This window comes from Cebus imitator, unplaced genomic scaffold (assembly GCF_001604975.1).
Source record: "Cebus imitator isolate Cc_AM_T3 unplaced genomic scaffold, Cebus_imitator-1.0 Scaffold512, whole genome shotgun sequence".
In the NCBI taxonomy this organism is placed as follows: domain Eukaryota; kingdom Metazoa; phylum Chordata; class Mammalia; order Primates; family Cebidae; genus Cebus; species Cebus imitator.
The window spans coordinates 223,000-242,183 of record NW_016107827.1 but is presented as its reverse complement, the minus strand read 5'-3'; the positions used below and the strand labels follow the sequence as shown (position 1 = coordinate 242,183).

The 19,184-nt window shown below is 40.7% G+C and overlaps 1 protein-coding gene across 3 annotated transcripts in view; it reads left to right on the top strand.

Annotated features, from left to right (window-relative positions):
* The window catches only part of SH3YL1 (SH3 and SYLF domain containing 1), a 43,848-nt gene that overhangs the window by 21,016 nt on the left and 3,648 nt on the right, over positions 1-19,184 (top strand). For 2 of the 3 annotated variants that reach the window (XM_017514026.2, XM_037733296.1), the window contains exons 3-9: positions 462-575; positions 2,674-2,738; positions 6,467-6,579; positions 7,495-7,623; positions 9,195-9,363; positions 10,332-10,410; positions 15,284-15,340. In XM_017514026.2, the coding sequence (XP_017369515.1) occupies positions 462-575; positions 2,674-2,738; positions 6,467-6,579; positions 7,495-7,623; positions 9,195-9,363; positions 10,332-10,410; positions 15,284-15,340 (726 nt within the window). The remainder of the gene's footprint in view (positions 1-461; positions 576-2,673; positions 2,739-6,466; positions 6,580-7,494; positions 7,624-9,194; positions 9,364-10,331; positions 10,411-15,283; positions 15,341-19,184) is intronic. The other variant, XM_017514025.2, reaches the window with a different exon arrangement.

Genomic DNA, 19,184 nt, shown 5'->3' with positions numbered 1-19,184 from the left:
TACGGATCTTAATTTCTTTGAAAATAGTAACTTTTATCTTTTATATTGTATACTATATTCTAAATTAATTGAAATTGTCAAAATATTTGCCCTGCTAATAGATAACAATAAAATCTCTTTCAAATATCTAATTTATCTAATTTATTTATCAAATAATTTGTCTAATAAATTTGATATTTGAAAGATTTTATTGATATCTATTAGCAGGGCAAATATTTTGCAGGATTCGAGGATATTTAGGATGTTGTGTTTAGCACTGCAAAAGCAAACAAAAAAAAACATGCGTGGGAATAGAGAGGCCTTGTACCTGTCTGTTAAGCGACTGACTTCTGTTCATTGCTCCTGTGTGCCCTGAGCTCCTAGGGAGAGCACCTGTGCACGCTGACTCTGTGTAACACTGGCTCGTCTATCCCGGCATCTAGATAAAAACGCTTACCTTCCACTGTTTTCCACGTTAACAGCTCATGTAATTGCGAAGGCTAAAGGCCTTGCAATTCTGTCTGTGATCAAAGCCGGGTTCCTGGTGACCGCCAGAGGAGGCAGTGGGATTGTACTGGCACGTCTTCCAGACGGAAGTAAGTTGGCATCTGTTCACTGGAGTAGAGAATCTTCGTTCTTTCTTCTGTCTGTTTCCAGTATGAACACATTGCATAGCGAGTAGGACAGGTTTCCTGCACAGCAACTGACGCTTATGTAATGAGGGCTACTTGACTGAACGCGCAGTTTGGTGTCATGAACAAGCGAGGGAACCAGCCTTTCTGTCTCTCTCTGTCCTCAGAATATTAGACAAGCCTGGGCAGTGGACCCAATTTTGTTTGCACGCATTTTGTAATTCTTCCACAGAGCAAATATTTAAACATGGCAGTATATGCATTTCTTTTGTTTAATATGAATTCTTATCTCTCAACTTCATGGTATGGCTGCTTTCTTTTTTTTTTTTATGGAAATTGATATGAAAATAAGGGGCCACGTGTGAACTTTTTTGTTTCTGTGGTAGATTATAGAAACCGTGACATTGGAAGAATTTTCCCCAAGGCAGAATTGTATCAAGAGCCAGTATAATCTAGTTTTACTTTCTGGGGTGAAATCTACTACTTCATTCTTTAGAGATGAAATCAAAAGATTTGTTATGAATCCCAAGTACCAACATTTATAGTAATATTTAAAGTGGACATAGGTGTGTCAAAACCAGCAAAATACTTTTTATACCAATTTAACATGTGCTGTTCAGTGAACACATTTTTCTATCAGTAGCAGTTTTTTAGCATAGATTATTATATTTTGAGAGCGCATGGGACACTTAAATATAGAATATACATGTTTGTGAAACACAGCCTTTAAATATCAGTCACCAGGCTTCACCATTTCTTACCAAGGTTGCCCCACAGTCAACAAGAATCTCTTCCTTAATATGGGGGTCCATTTTCATAGCTGTGTGTAGCTTTGAAAATAAGAACAACACAATTATCTTTTTTCAAGCATTATCCAAATTTCCATGAGCGGACTTCTCCACAGTAAAACCAAACGAAACAGAGGCTCATTTCAAGGGGTCCCATTGTCAGATGGGACTCAAAGTCTACGAGAAAGACCCCAAGTGTCCCAGGTCCCCAGCTGCTCCATTGACCGGATTACTTGCTGACCAAAGGGAGGGACGGTCAATACCAAGCCCTGGGCTCCTCTCAGAGCCCAGCCAACCTTCCTGCTGGCTTCAAAACCTACAATTCTCTCCCTTCTTCCTGAGCTACAGCTGCTGACTCTGCTGAGAGTAATTTAAAAACTGTCCAAATAAGGCACGACACGTTCCCCCAGGATTCCGGCCAAGACCAGGCATCTTAACACAGGGACAGTTCCTAACATAGGGAACGAAAAATAACTTTGGGTTTATCAGACACGAATTTCTGTAACCCAAACTTCTCTAAGCCTGGATGGGATAGTTCTGGAAGTATTCCAGCGATATTCTGTTATCTAGCATGCATGGCAGCAACAATTTTCAAACAGTGCTTTGGCCATTTTTCTAGACTTGTTTACCATGACTGTTTCTATATCAAGAAAAATAAGCATATAGTAATCCTAAAATGTGCCATATCGTGGCAAATGGAATTACTGTACTTAGTTTCTAAATGTGATTTATCTTGTTAGAATTTTAATGACCATGAATCTGTACCCTATTTCTTGTGCTTAAGCATTAGAGGTGTTAAAACAGTTTTGCCTTCAGAAATTTACAGTGGAAAAAATGATCATGTTACCGTTAGTTAATAAACTCTATTGAATCCTTCTGATCGCTTAAATCTATGACAAAATTCTAGCTGAAGACTAGAGCTACAGCTAAGTTGCTTTATAAAAATATTGACAGTTGAAGTTACCAAGTGCCATGTATGGTTAATGGTTAGAGAACCAGTGGTTTGGTATTAAGCATGTTGGTAGAGAGAGATTAGAGGAGGTGGGCTCGTGAGGCTATGAGACACAGAATGAATATCTAATCCTTTTCAAATATTTTTAACTGTTTAAAAATTACATATTCTTTTTGAAGAACACTTTAAAATTGTGGGAAATACCAAATCTCATTATTTTAAATAGAAACAGCCTTTAGATTTTAGCATTTTTCCTTCCTATATTTACATGTTGAGGTGTTTTAGTGTTGGGGTAACTTTTCTGTCTGTTTGTTTTTATTAGCATGGTCTGCACCCTCAGCCATTGGGATAGCCGGCCTTGGTGGGGGATTTGAAATAGGAATTGAGGTAAGTGGGCTGTGCGTACCCATATGACTGCCATAGCCTCTGAAGATAGCTGAGGTACCACCTGTGAAAACAGAGGTTTCCTAGTCTTCTTATTGTTACCACGGACACCTAGGAGAACTGTTTCCTTTATTTTCTTGATGAATGTCTAACTAAAGCTATCTGGTGGTTCCCATTTTCTTTCCTTTTCTTTCATCATGACTAGGATTTCTCTCATTCGCCATTTTATCTGCTTCTGTCTCATGCACATCTGTATAGCAGGCACATCTCAACCCCTGGCCAACTGTCATTGGCAGTTTATGGACTGCTCATGGCAAAGCCACCGTCCTCCTTCAGCGGGCATTGAAATAACCTGGGCAGTGCATCATCATTTGTGGCAAAATCCAGTTTTGTAACATAGGATACTCAAATGCCTTCCAATTCTTTACGTAAAGAAGGGCTTCATGTTACTTGAGTGTGTAACGTTGCTCCTGGGATTCTGGCATCTGTCGGGCAGAGTGGACATTGCACGCCAGGAGGTGCACGTCCACAGAGGTCTCCTTCACAGCGATCCTCTGGGCCGATGCTCCTCTCCAATCCGTTGTTTTATTTGTAAGGGACTGGAAATCAAATCTCTGGGTGCGCTCAACTCATTTTCTTCTCAAATTTCAGTTTCTCTCTAAGCTACCCTGTGTAAATTTGCTCTGTTGTCATGGTTTTAAATTCCCTCAGCCTTTTTAGGAGGAAGTATTTCTAACTCTTCTCTCATCTTTTTTTAATCTTCTTTACTCACTGCTGTATAAATCTCTAGTATAGAAGGAATATATTTTAGTTTTGCTTATCATGATGGCATTTTTGTACTGTATGCAACCAAATCACAGCTTTCCAAAATCTCGCCCTCTGGTGGAAAGTGCATTTTCATCAGGGACTGTGGCTTTCCTCCTCTTCCTTCTCACCTCCCTCCTTCCCCTCTCCCCACCCCGACCCAGTCCCCGGGCCCTCCCTGTTGAAAGGCCTTTTTCTCTCCACAGATCCTGCCGCTAAACTGCTAGCTGTGCTGAGTCACCTCCCTTCTTTCACCACCCTCTGGCTCCTTGTGAGGCTGGGGCGTGCTGTGAGCATCTGGGGGGCATGCCTTGAGTATTTATTTCAAAAATGATGAGAGACTCAGTCATGAACTCTGTATTAAATCTCAATATATTAAAGACCAAAGTTGAGAGTTTCCATGATAATTCTTTGAAAAGTTTGGACTTTTAATCATAGGGCCCATTAGTCCCTGAAAAACAAGTGCAAGTGAAACATAGTCCCATCATCCAGGAAATGAAATAGAAAGACTTTAAATAGCATTTTATAGACCGATACACTGTTTTATTTTGGTTTTTTTGACACAGAGTTTTGCTCTTGTTGCCCAGGCTGGAGTGCAATGGCGTGATCTGGGCTCATCGCAACCTCTGCCTCCCAGGTTCAAGCAATTCTCCTGCCTCAGCTCCCAAGTAGCTGGGATTACAGGCATGCACCACCATGCTGGATAATTTTCTATTTCTAATAGACATGGGTTTCACCATGTTGGTCAGGCTGGTCTCGAGCTCCTGACTTACTCTCTTTTGCATGCTGTGCAGCCTTGGACAAATTATTGAGCTGCTGAGAGCTGCAATTTCCTTATCTGGAAAATGGGTGTAATAATAGTGGCACACACTCAGGCAGACTCATGTTTAAAAACATGCCGTCATTACATAGCTATTCACATTTTTTAATCATATCAATGCTCTGAAGTCAACATTTTCATATGAGTGACAGAAAAATCCTATTATTACCAAATGAGACTATGCTTGAAAGGCCGTAAGAGAGTTCCTGATACATGTATGTTCTTAATAATGTTTAATTTGAATCATTTTATGATATAAAATACACTCAAGATCTGTAGGACAAACTAAATCTACCAGATAGCTGACCCACACAAGATGCTTCAACTTGACTCTTGCCAACTGTTCCTTTTATTTTACGGATGGACAATTTCTGAGGATTGTGGTGGTGAATGGCACAGAACTCTTCAGCTTTTCTTATGAAAAGTTGAGTGTATAACCTGTATCTTATATGTATTTTTATATAACAAATTTGTCTTTCATCATGCATGACACATACACACTTAGAAAACACGAACTTCTACCCATGACCTTGTAGCTACACTGGTTGTGATGTTCTACTTCTGCTTGGCACATCGTGACACAGTGCGAGAGGCAGCTAAAGGAAAAAAAATCTTTTGATTTTTTTTTCTGATCTCTCTTTAGTTCTTGTGAAATAAGAACAAGATAATCTTGTGTTTTTTGGTGACACTACCAATTATCCTGAGAACCAGGTCAAGAGCTCCACAGACAGCCTGGAAGCCTGTGAGCAGCAATGGCCCTCGGTTTATTTCCACAGCTTACAAGAAGGAGCAAGACAGACTTTCTGCAGGGATCTGGAACCGTTGAACAAAAGAGAGTAGTGGAGTTCACACCTAAATATTTTTAATTGACTCTACCAGCAGTTTCATGAGGTGTAGGTAATACACCTTAATGAGGTGTAAGCAAATTTTAAACACAGAGACCCAAAGGCTGGTTAAATACCCCAAGGCACACAGCTATTGGGAAGAGAAGCTGAGGTGGATGCTGGTTCTCCACACCGGGGGTGCCCTGGCCCGTGCTGCCTCTCATTTGATGGGTCGTGTTATTTTTCGGTTCTAACCTTGGGCTTCCCCACTGCAGTGATGAATCAGAGAAACAAATCCTTTCTCCATGTTGACATGCCTTGAGCATTCAGTTGAGTCTCATTGTAGTTTCTGCTTTTATTTAGAGAAAAATTAAGTCAGCTGGGCACAGTGGCGCACACCTGTAATCCAGCACTTTGGGAGGCTAAGGCTGGTGGATCTCCTGAAATCAGGAGTTCGAGACCTGCCTGGCCAACATAGTGAAACCCATCTCCACTAAAAATACAAAAATTAGCCAGGCGTGGTGGTGGGTGCCTGCAATCCCAGCTACTCGGGAGGCTGAGTTGGGAGAATCACTTGAACCTGGGAGGTAGAGGTTGCAGTGAGCTGAGATCACAGCACTGCACTCCAGCCTGGGCAATAAGAGCAAAACTCCATCTCAAAAAAAAAAAAGAAAAAGAAAAATTAAGTCATGGAAGTAGGCATTCCTAATGGAAACTACTTTACTTTCTGATATGTTGAGCTTCTGTGACCTACAGTGAAGTGGCCCACGTTCAGCTTCCTAGTAGGGGGACACCCCTTGCCAGGAGGGGCATGTAGAAAGCCTCCCAGGGCCTTCAGCCCCATAGACCCTGCTGCTGTACTCTTTGGGCTTGGCTTTTATGAAGTGTTTAGTTTGATGAGATCAGAGAGCATGTCGGATCCCTTCCTGCAACCCTTGTTTGATTTGTTAGCACTGACAGTTTACCTAACCCCACCAAACCCTGGAATCACGCCTACATGACCAGGCTGTTTGGAAGATCAAAGGACATGATGCAGGTAAAGCTCATAGTATACACATGGCACACAGTAAATGCTCACTGCAGTTTCCTGTAATTACCTGTGGCAATATTGGCTTTATAATTCATCAGCTCAAAATAAAAATAGGACTCTTGTTTGACATTCTTTCCTGTCTATATTGATATTTTGCTACATTGCATATGGTATAGTTGAGTTTTAGTCAAGATAAATTTTAAATGATATTTAGTCTTAACTATCTTTACATCAGTGGGTCTCTACATTTTAGGTATCAGACTTGGTGATAATTCTGAATTATGACCGTGCTGTTGAAGCTTTTGCGAAAGGCGGAAATCTAACCCTCGGGGGGAACTTGACTGTGGCTGTTGGGCCCTTGGGAAGGTGAGTTCTTTGAATAGATGTTAGACAGTAAAGATTTAACAACTGCATATTTTATTTTACATTAATAGGAAACTTGAGTTAAAATGAGCAGATTTATGCATCCCCAGATTTATATTGCCCAGAAGATTCAAGGTCATCACAAATAGGAAATTCACAAAACACAGCCAGTAAGATAAGCTAGAAAATCTGAAACCAGAACATACAAGAAGAATGAAATGTTTTAGAGACATAGGCCATTGTATCTGTCAGACTTGAACATAAAATCCACCTTAAGCTTTGAGGGAGCCAAAGGCAAGTCAGATTTTGTGATAAAAGTTCAGCTTCAATCAGGAAAGAAAAAGCTTTTTTTCAAAGTAAATCATAAAAATTGGAAATGGATGTGTTTCTTTGAGCCATGTTTCTAGTACTTGAAGTGTATTTTTCTTCTCTATTAATGAAGTGCTAGTCTTGGATTAATTGTGCAATATCCATACTATTTATAGAAGTTACACAGTAAAATTAGCTAAAAATGTTTCTGAGTTCCATGAAAATACACAATGCAAAAAGAATCCAAATTCTTTAGCACTCTCGAGATGTATTTTCCAGTTTTAAGAGAGGAAGATCCAGTTGGAAAATATCAGATTTGCAAATTTTAAAAAATATATTTACACATTCTGCACTGTATTCTTTTGCAACACAGTTCTATATTATCATAGCCTTCTGTAATACCTTCATATATGTTCTTCCCCAGGCCTGTTTTTCCTCTAGACCACATTATAACATCTAATTTAGGCCTACAGTAAGTAAAACATAGAAACAGCTGAAGAAGGTACAGAAGGAGGTAATTCGTTTGCGCTAGAAGCCTGCTGTTTAAATGGTTATCTTCAGGCTTAGAGCTGCTCACCGCGTTGTGATGCAAAATCTTGTGCTTTGCAGGAACTTGGAAGGAAACGTCGCCCTCAGAAGCTCGGCCGCAGTCTTCACCTACTGCAAGTCCAGAGGGCTCTTTGCAGGCGTGTCTTTAGAAGGGAGCTGTTTGATTGAACGGAAAGAAACTAATAGAAAGTCAGTTCAAGTTAAAGCGATTTTAATTTAAAGTGTGATGAGAAAATAATACTTCAAAAGTTAATACAATTTGCAGGGTACATTTATATATTCTTTTTACAATATGATTTTAAGTGTATATCTTACATTTAAAAATCAAATATAAAAATAATATATGCTCTAGAAAGTGCAGAAGGCACACAAAAAATGAAACAAATAAAAACATTCTGTCCCCTTAAAGGACTAACACAATTCACATTTTCCTTCCCTGCCTTCCAACATTTTCCTCCACATAAGTTTTTTGTTTTGCCATAATGATGGTAATCACCATGTATATTCAATTGTAAATACTGTTTTCCCACTTTGCATTTTAAGATTAAGAAATGCGAGCAAAAGTTACTCACGCTCAGTTGGAAGCACCGATTTCGGTGATTTTCAGAGGTGTCTGGACGGCACGCCAGCCGCCACTCCTGGCTCAGTCAGTGTCCGTGCTGTGTGTCACCTTTGTCTTTCCTCCATATTGAATAGAGACCAATTTAAAATACAGTTTGATTTTTTAAAAAAAGAATCTGGAAGTATCCTCCAAGGTAAAGGGAAAATTCTACTTTAAACTGGCATCTGGCTAATTTTCCCAAAGATGCAAATTAAGTGGCTCTTGCAAATTGCCACTAAAATATGTGAAAGAGATAAAGAGCTAAGTCTGACAACAGGACTTCTTCCAGAACCTGCAGAAGTTCCACTAATTGCCAGCCTGATCAGGCCACACCACTGGTGCTGGCTGTTCACATTCCCCACGTGCGGAGACAGACCCCCCACTATCAGAGACAAAGCTTCCAGAGTTTACCCCACGAGTCACTCAGGAATTCAGCAGCACTATTTGATAAAGCTAAATATAAACCACAAGAGGTAGGAAACAGGAAGGACGGGGGAAAACAAGGTTTGCAGAACTATTCATCTTATAAAATCAAAAGTGAAGTATTAATTCCTGGTTTTATTAATTTGAGAAAAGTGTAACAAAAGAATGCTTTTAGAAACTGCTGGTTCTAGGCCATTGGCAGGCCTTCCCACTGAAGTTCAACTAAACCATGGATAAACTAAAACAAATACGTTGCTTAGTGAATTGCAGGGCCTCTAGGCATGTAAGGCAAATGTTTATTTAATCTTGATAAATATTTTAAGGAAATTACAAAGCCACAGTTACAGGCGCCATTTTTTAAGAAACTTAAAAAGTAAAAACCTACAAAAATGTATGTGCTTGTCTGAATACTTTTATGTGTTTATGTATGAATATGTGTGTATGTATATACGTGCAAGTATAAGTATTCGTATGATAATGTGGGTATGATTTTTATATTAATAAAGGGTACCTATAAGGATATTTATGGTAGTTATCTGTAGAGGTGAACTTTGGGGTAAGTTTAAGACTTGAACATGGGATATTGCTTAAAGTTAGTGTTTAAAAAGTGGTCTATATGAACTGCTATATATGAGTGATTATATATATTCACCGTGTATGTGTGCACGTGCTGTGCTTAACTCTAGAAAAGATTTCTGTATATTAAAAATGTTTTTAATTTTATATTTCCTATTAGATTTTATTGTCAAGATATCCGAGCATATGACATTTTATTTGGAGACACACCACGGCCTGCTCAAGCCGAAGATCTTTATGAAATTCTTGATTCCTTTACTGAAAAGTATGAAAATGAAGGACAACGAATCAATTTGAGAAAAGCAGCAAGGCAGCAGAGGAAGCCTTCTGTACCGTTTGGTTTTATGTTTCACTCCATCTTCTCAGACATCTCTTTCTGTAGAACATTCTGTCCTTGATATCAGGTTCCTAAGAACCTACTAAGCCTCCTTCTCAGTTCCACTTACTTAAAGTTCTTGTGAAAATGTCATGCTACCTTGACATTTCCTCATACAAATTTCAGGGAAAAACATAATTTGTCTTCTGTGATTGCATTTCTCCAAGAATGAAACTTTGTTGTATCAATTATGCAAATAATATTTGGGAGGCCGAGGCAGGTGGCTCACTTGAGATCAGGAGTTTGAGGTCAGCCTGGCCAGCGTAGGGAAACCCGCTCTCTGCCATAAAACATTAGCTGGGAGTGGCGGCGCATGCCAAAAATCTCAGCTACTCAGGAGGCTGAGGCAGGAGGATCGCTTGAGCCCATGAGGCTGCACTCAGCCAAGATCACGCCACTGCACTCAGCCTGGGCAACAGAGCAAGACCTTGTCTCAAGAATAATAATAATAACATGAATAATAGTTGCAGATACTGGCACCTTTGAACATTAGGTCTCGGGCCACCACAGGAATTGCATTGTTCATCAGGCTCCACAGCACCTTTCAGAGGTGGTTTGATGCCTGTTTCATAGAATGAAAATGAAGCCCTAGAGTGTCTGCCACAGCCTCTGCCAGTCACTTGCTGAGCCAGTTACTACGGCACCATCTCTGCAGCTCCCTCAGACCTTGCACAGATGGTCAGAAGTGCCTGGGGGAGGTTAGCTTCAGGCATGAGAAGAGCACGCCCTGTCCACATCCAAGTCTTGTCATCCAGTTCAATTTCATGGCGTCTGGAGGGGTGCATGTGAGCTTAGAGAGTGCCTCATTAATAAGCACATAGGATAAAACTTTGCTAGATAAACTCGTTAGAAAAGAGTTATATGTGCCTAAGTAAAAACAAGATTTTAAAATTATGTGTATTTATTTTTTGTTTCTCCCAGGCGAAAGAACTACCTCCAAAGCCATTGTCAAGACCACATCAGTCATCTGCACCAGCCCAGCTGAACTCTGGCTCTCAAAGTAAATATTTTTGTTGCAATTCAAATGCAATTGTAATTAAGTGATTATTAAATGTTAGTGTTAAGAAATCAAGATGCATTGTTAAACTTTAGAGTCAAATAGAATAACTAAGGCATTTAAGAGTAAAGTGCTCAGCCTCTTTTAAATGCATAAGACAAATTCTCATTGCTATAATTTGTGAAAGCTTCTATTTCTATTCATAAGATTCTTTCTTAAATCTACAAAGATATTTATCTTTAAAGGTTTTTTCATTTATATTTGTTGCCATTTCCTCCAAAATCCATTGTCCTCCTGATTTGAAATGAAAACAAAATAAGCCTATTTTTTTCTTATATACCTACATATTTATAATTCTGAACATCAGTTTTGACATATATTCTTTGGAGCTCAGGATATCATAAGATGGTTTTTAAACTAGATGAAATTTAGAAAGCACCAGGTTTTGGTCTTTATCTTTCTTTCTGTCATTTGTTTGTGTGAATCGCTCCTGTGTTTCTGTTTCTCGTATATAGAGGTTAGCAGTACATAGGAATATATTCAAGTAGGGGACTTGCATGTGATGATTGACTGTAACACAAGAGTCATTGTGCTATGACTTTGGGTGCACAAAGGTGACTTTAACTGAGAACTTACCTTTAGAGAACTTTCGGAACAGGAGGAGAGAGGTTATGTGTAGAAACATAACTGCTCTTAGTGGAAGAATGCACATGGTCAGTTTTGTGGGCGTAAATAGTAAAGCTCTGTAGAAGGCGGGAAGCACATCCTCTGCCTCCTCCTTAATTTCCTGTATCCATTTTCCCCAGTTTTGAGCACAAGTCCCTCGTACGATTCTTGGCTGTGCCTTTGCCTGGTCTAAGTATACACTCCCAAGAAGATGCTCAGGAACCAGGCTTGTTCTTCATTACCCGCCTGCCTCCTTACCTGCGTCTGTCCCCTGTTCTTTTGGGATGAGGGGTAGTCCACTGCTGATTCACATTCAGATGATTGATTTACTGAGATTCATATTTCCAGTGACTAATGAGATGTGAACACTGAATTTATTTTTATTTTAGATCTGAGTGATTACATAAAATTTGACCCATATGTATGTTTTGAAATACAAAAAGTGTCCTCACTGAGAATGGATACCTTCATATGCATATATAAAATCCTCTCATATATAAAAATCCCGGTCCTCTTAGTCTCAAGTCCTTGTCAGTGTGGATTTAAAAATGACTGTGGACCTTACCTGAAGGAATTCCTTTCAGTTAACAGTTGAAAAGCTACAAAGGTTGTTACTGCCATAAACCCCCTTGAGCGAGCTTTCTAAACCCAGGCGCTTTGCCTGTGCCTGCTTCTGGGTCTTTCCCACAGTGACTCATGTCTTCCCTGAACCCTTTCCTGGGGAGGCGGGCGGTGCCCTCCCCACTTTGCACAGACACAGTGGTGTCCCTGCTGGCGCACAGGGCAGCCTGGTCACACTGCTGCAGACCCAGGCTCACCCGACACACCGTGAACACCCCTTCGCCCATCACTGTTTGCGCCCTGCCCTTCGCGTCTAGGCCTCACAGCGTCTGCACGATGCCATCACTTCTCATGTGCTGTGGCTCTTGAGCTTTGAACATCAGTTTTTAATTCAGTAAACCAAAAGTTAAAAACTAGCATCGACTTTTAACCTTTTATTTTAAATCTGACCTTTTCTTAAGGTCCTTATTTAAAAACTAAGTATTTTTAGTTTATTTGCACAGCCTTACATAGATACACACACATATAATTTTATGCACGTGCACATATGTTCATATGGATGGTCCATGTTGCAGTATTGTTTTTCTTTTTCTTTGTTGTGTTGCTTCCTTTTTCCCATTTCACCTATGTTTTAACTTACAAGATACCCTCCTCCATCCCGATTTCAGGAAACCCATGTTCACAACATGAAGTATGAACTTTTATGCTTTCTCTCCATCATGGCATGTACGAACATACACATAAACATGCACAGGACATTTTTTTTTTGTCTCATAAAAATGCTATCATCTTATATGTGCTTTACTGTATCTTCTTATATTTATTTATGTTATTTGTTAATTTGTTTGGCTCAACAATTCCACATATAAATCCCTAAGTCAACTGGTATAGCTCTAATTACTTCTTTTTAATAATTATTTAACATTCCATGGCACAGATGTACAAGTTTACTCAGTCACGCTCCTACTGATGGATATTAACTTTATTTCAGATTTTTTCCTTGCCAAACAGTGCCACAATTGATATACTTCTAAATACACTGGCACTTTTATTCTTTTGAGATAGTTGCCAGGAGGGGACATAATAGGTCAAAGAATATATTTTTAAAGTTTTAACAGATTTAGCAGATTACTTTTCAAAAGTTTTTACTACTTAGAGTCTCATCAACCATTTCCCCACCATAACACTCACCACCATAGGCGTTCCCCACCACAGGCGTTCCGCACCGTGTATACTGCCCAGCACCTGCAACCCTAACCATATATACATTCCCACATAACACTCCCACCATAGTAGTTCCCATTGCATATGCTTCCCACCGCAGGCATTTCCTACCGTGCACATTTCCCCCTATACACCATGTACATTTTCCACTATGTGCATTCCCCACTCTATGCATTCTCTACCATGTATACAACCTGCCATACGCATTCCCCAACATGTGTACCACCCACCATGTGCATGTCTCACCATGTATACTCTCCACATATGCATCCTCCACTATATGAATTCTCCACCACATGTATACCCACCATGTACGATCCTAACCATACATGGCCCCCACTATATATACACTCCCCATAACAATCCCACGAAGTCCTCATTATAACGGCTTCCCGCCATAGGCATTCCCACTATGCGCATTTCCCACCACGTGCACTCCTCACTATATGCACTCCCCACTATATACCTTCTCCAGCACTTACATTCCCCACTGTGTACCTTCTCCAGCACTTACATTCCCCACTGTGTACCTTCTCCAGCACTTACATTCCCCACTGTGTACCTTCTCCACCACTTACATTCCCCACTGTGTACCTTCTCCAGCACTTACATTCCCCACTGTATACCCTCTCCACCATTTACATTCCCCACTGTGTACATTTTTCACATTTACATTCCCGATCATGTATATTCCCCAGTATAGGCACTCCCCACTGTATACCTTCTCCACCACTTACATTCCCCACTGTGTACATTTTCAATTATAACATCCATTATGACATTCTTCAGCATATACCTTCCTCACTACAATTACTGTAGAAGCATCTAGAAGATTTTAGAGTCAAGGCTCGTCACACCTCCTTGTTCATCAGATTGTATTTATTCCTATTAGTGAATTTAAACATCTCTTCATATAATTGCTGGTGTTTGGGATTTAATTTTATCTGAAAAGTCTCTTCATTTCATTGGTCTATTTTTTCCTGTTGGAATATTTGTTGCTGTCTCAATTTATGGAAATGTTTAGATATTACAGATTTTCTTGGTCATTTTGGTTGCAGCATATTTGAACATTTATCATTTTTCTTTTGATATTGTTTTTCATAATTTTACTATATGAAAGTTTTAAGTTTTATCTAAAAATATGTTTATCATTTAATTTTTATAGATTTGGATACTTTGGTCATGGTTAAGCTCTTCCCACCTCCTATACAAGAGTGTATTCATAGTTTTCTAGATTTTCCTGTGATATTTTTATCTTTGCATTTACTGGATACTTAGTCTTCATATAATTTGAAATCATTTTCCCAATTTTCCCTCCTCCCCAATATACAATTCTAGTTGAAATAGTATTATGTACTTGTATCCATTCTGTAATTTTTCAATGCTAATTACAGTAACAGTACATGTATACATTTATTAATTTGAGAGATAATTTTATTTCTTGCTTTCCATTTGTTGAGATTTTATTTGTCTTTCAGTAAGATTTCATAGTTTCTGTGCCTTTTGTGTTAAATTTGTTCCCAAATACTTTGCTATTTTGATTTGCTACGGCGAATGGGATGCACTTTTCTATTTCTGCTTGGTGCCTATTTTCACAGTTAAGGAAATTTTAATTTGCATGTATTTTGCTTGTCTTACAGCTGGTCACTTGCCCAAAAATATTTCTAATCGATTTTAAAAAATAGATTCTCATGGAATATTTGTATCCTTTTCTCTATCCCACCAATGTTTATTTCTAAAGTCTTCTTTTCATAAGTTTCTTAGGCCAATGGCCTTTGAACTGGTGTATGCCTATCTTTAGGGGTACCCAGAGGCTACAAAAGGGTGTGTGGGCACAGGTCACTTAAGAGACCCCAGATCTCCAGCTCCTGGAAAGTTCTTTTTAAAGCAGTCCAGCTGAGAACATGATGTGCAGAGTATGCTCTTCATCTTCTATACTGTTAGAATCATTATTTGTACACTTTAAGAAGAAAAGCAAGCCCCAGACCATCCCACCTCTCACTGCACTGCACTGCCCTAAAGAGTCAGAACAGGAATCCAGTGTGGAACGTGGATGTGGATGTGGAAGCAGTTAGTGCATGGCTCTTATGCACAGTAAATCCTTCCATCTATCAGTGGTTTCTGTTTCTTCACCTTCAGTGCAATTGAAGAAGGACCTAATAGAATTTTTCTTCTGAATTTATAATGAGAATAGTGTGTGTACTTCTGTGTCATACAGATACCAGATATTTATCGTCTCCCTCATACTTGCTGTATCTCCTGGGCTTATTCAGGCATACCTCCTGATGGAACACACAATCAAATGATGATGATCCTTTCAACTTAGTGATTTAAAATATTTGCTCAGCAAGGGCAGGATTTGGCAATGTTGTGTATTTTATATAATATAAACAACAAAATCACCATTCCCCTCTTTTTTTTGCAGGTAACAGAAATGAATATAAGCTGTATCCTGAACTTTCCAGCTATCATGACAGAGTTGGTAAATCAATAACCCTATATGTTATAAATGATTCATATTCATCTTGTGATCACAAACTTCCAACCAATCTGATAGGTTATGAAAATCTGTGGGAAATGTTCAGCCCTTTTCTTTAATTTGTAGGATATTCACATTATTTTGAGAAGTACTTCATTTAGAAAATGCTGTGCTCAGTTCTCTTACTTGCCTTTCAGATAGTGAGGGTGTTAGGAAGCTGACGGTTGGTGTTATCTGTGTAGGGAGCGTGTGCTCGGGACAGTGTGGCTGAGCCAGGGAGCTGTGGTATTGTCTGAGGAGCACATGAGCTCCTCAACACCTGCCAGAAGCGCTTGAATTTACAGTGGAGATGAAATGTTTGCCAGCATTTGCCAACTTTGAATTATGATTTGATCCTAATTGCATTTTCTTTGTGTTTTAGCCCCATACATTTTATATTTCTAAGAATTTTTTTCTTTTATTTTTCAAGCTCAAATGTTTTGTTATTATTGGGAAATACTTTATAAAACTTGTTAATATTCACCATAGAAAAAATGGTCCTTCAACCTATCTTCCTTAAATATTCTTGAGAAACTTTCCTGGAAGGAATTGAGCAATTATTTGCGAATGTGAGTAGGACACAAATTGAGGGCAAAGTTAAATAGTCAAAAAACAGTCTGTTTATTTTTTCGCATTGAATACTTTATCATTGGAGTCGCAAAGCTATATGCTGCTGGATATATAACTGTCAGAGAATTAAACATTTCATATTAATAAAATACCAAAAAATTAGGTACTCAAGCATAGTTTTAAAATCTATATCATACATATAAAAATATGTCCATCTCTTAAGCAGCCTCCCCTGAAGAGGTCAACATTTTCCTGATGGATTTAGGGTTGGTGACCTTTCTTTTCTCCCTGGCTTCTCCTCCTGGGAGCCCCCTCTGGTTTTTCCCAGATGGTTCTCGTCTGAGGGGCTGAGCGTCTGCTCCTAGAGTCCTGTACGGATAGCAGGTGTGATGGACTGGGGCTCACCCACAGAAGGTGCTGCGCTGAGGTCTTAGTATATGCAGAAAGCTCTGAGAGGCTTTTAAAAATGCGTTTCACCCTTTATGGTTCACAGCCATGTTAGAGGCCATGTTAAAGGGAATCAAAAGTTTGTCCTTTGGATGCAGGTCCTTTAGAAGCAAAAGTGATTACAGTATAAATGTTTACACCAAGACAGCGATAAAACATCTAGATTTTTATCTTACACAGCGTCTTACTTTTAAAGACTCAAGATTAGACTTAGATTTGTGTATCTAGTTGTTAAAGCGTTCCTAAACTTGGCAAGGTGAGCTGACTGGCTGCACGTGCTTGGAAAGGGAGCAGCGTCACGACAGAGACAGAGCTGAGAGAAGCTGGCTGCAAAAGAACCGAGGCCCTGATCCCCCAGGGAATGCCTTGGTCATGGGACACTGGGCACGAGAGCTCCTTTCATCAGAAACTTCTCATAAATGGCACCAAGGAAAACTGTTTCATGACACGGAACTAAACTCTAAGTGGGCTGTGGAGACAGAGGGTCCAGTCTGTGTCCCGAGCTTTCATCTTCCAGTCGTGTGATCCATGGCTGTTCTTTGGTTGATTCTGTGTTTGTATTTGACGATACGACGAGGTACATTGTAACTCAGTTACAGCTGAGTTAGTATTCCTTTAGCGCATTCTCCAAAGAGGCTCTTGAAGATAAAACGGGAGATTTACAGTCCACTTTTTAAATAAAACTTAAGTTTACGTTACTGTATTTTTTAAGAAGCAGCTGTGAAGGCATTAACCTGTTACCAAGGATTTCCTCATGTCTGCTTACCATCATTGCAGGGAAAAGTCACAGTTACGTGGCCCTAGGGCCCAAGCCTTAAATCAAAAACCTGATGAAGCAGGTCCCTCAGTCCTCCGCATGCGAGCTCCTGGATCTGTCTCAGCCCCAGAGACGGTTGTCAGGCGTGACGATCGGCAGCATCGCCTGTCCTGTCCTCCCACCATCTTCGGCTTTGCCCTTTGGAAGGTCCAGCTGCATAGTTCTTGGGCCTCTCATGCCTTGCACGTCCAATTTTCCGATCTTCCCTCTAGGGACTCTGGAAGGGATGGTTTTGTAATCACAAGCTGGACCCTCCTACGTCAGCATTCTTCCCTTCCCCTTTCCCATCCCATACCTGTCAGGGACAGGGTTTCTCAACCGGGGCACTTCACACAGTGTTGGCTGGATAACACTTTGTTGCAGAGGCTGCCCTGTGCCTCATAGGGTCCTTAGCAAAGGCTGTGTTCTCTTAGTTGTGACCTTCCCAAGGTTGTGGCTTTTTTCCTGAAACAGATCAGGCCAGGTGTGCTGGCTGCATGGGGACCACCTTATGCAGGCTCCATGAGAAAGTGGACCGGAAGTGAAACAGGGACATCCACAGGCCAGCCTTCCTAATCATGGGCCTCGGGGCAGCTGCCAATCACCAGTGCTGACTGTAATCTAACTCTGCTTCCTGTTTGGGAAAAATAACCCCTACTTGAACTAAACTTGAATATTATAAAGGAAATAGCCAATTCTCTCAAAGATCCTTCAGATTTTTTAAGTCCACAAGTATAAAGCTTAAAGACATATGGTGTGTAGAAGGAAAGGCATCTGTGAACATCCAGCTTTTTAGTAACTCAGTGGGGTTTGCTTCCTGGTAACCAGGAAGGGCTTTCTTCATGTGAGGAATTATCACTTGGCTTACCTTATTGTAGTGAAATCTTTTGTGGGCATTAAACTTCTCATTGTGAAAATTATCTCTAATATTTACATTAAAGAGGAACTTTAAGTCATTTGGAGTTTTTCAGAGAAAAAAATTAACAGGAAACAGCACTCACTGGCTCGTGAACTATTATCTCAGAAAGCAGATGAGCCACTGGGTCTGTTGGCTTCGCTCCTGTGATTTTCAGGTGGATGGAGTTTCTCCAACAACAGCTCAACTCATGACTCTCCTGTCCTCCTCCCAGGAGGCAGACGCATTTATGGTGAATTGGGGGAGGAACTGGGTGAGGCATTCGGCTCAAGGAACAGAGTCAACACACATCTTAGCCTCAGGAAAGAAGAAACTTCAGCTCGCGGCCCTCAGACCTGCAGTGGCGGCCTCGCCTTTCAGCTGCGCGGCCCCTACCCTGGTCTCCCAGTCCGCTTTGTCCTCATTTCATCTGGAATCTGCAGTTCAGAGAAAATTAGACAATACCTGAATGTGAGGGCAGGGACTAACCAGGTCTGTGATCTCTCCTTCTTAGTTCATAATATATTTATTTCTCAATTATTCATCATAAAATATGTTCCTGAAACTGCTTAGAACCAATTCAGTGATCACGGATTCCCCGGAGCCACAGCGCGGCTGTCATTTGTGTAGTCGGGATAACCCAGCGATGCCCGTGGCACTCATCCTTCTGGAACATTCGCCTCGTAAAAGCAAATGCTCTGATAAATGTCAGTTTGGTCTGCTGAGCACAGTTGAACATTTACGAGGTTACTGAGGGTCTTGGACGACCTGGAGACTCACTTCGTTGGATCCTGACCGTGGACAAATCACTTGACATCTCGAAGGCTCAGTTTCAACTTCTGTGGCGTGGGGTAGGAGTAGCCGGCTCATTGCAGCGAGCGCTGCCCACCGTGAGCGCTGCCCACCGAGCGCTGCCCACCGTGAGCTCTGCCCACCGAGCGCTGCCCGCCGTGAGCTCTGCCCACCGTGAGCGCTGCCCACCGTGAGCGCCGCCCACCGTGAGCGCCGCCCGCCGTGAGCGCTGCCCGCCGTGAGCGCCGCCCGCCGTGAGCGCCGCCCACCGTGAGTGCTGCCCACCGAGCGCTGCCCACCGTGAGCGC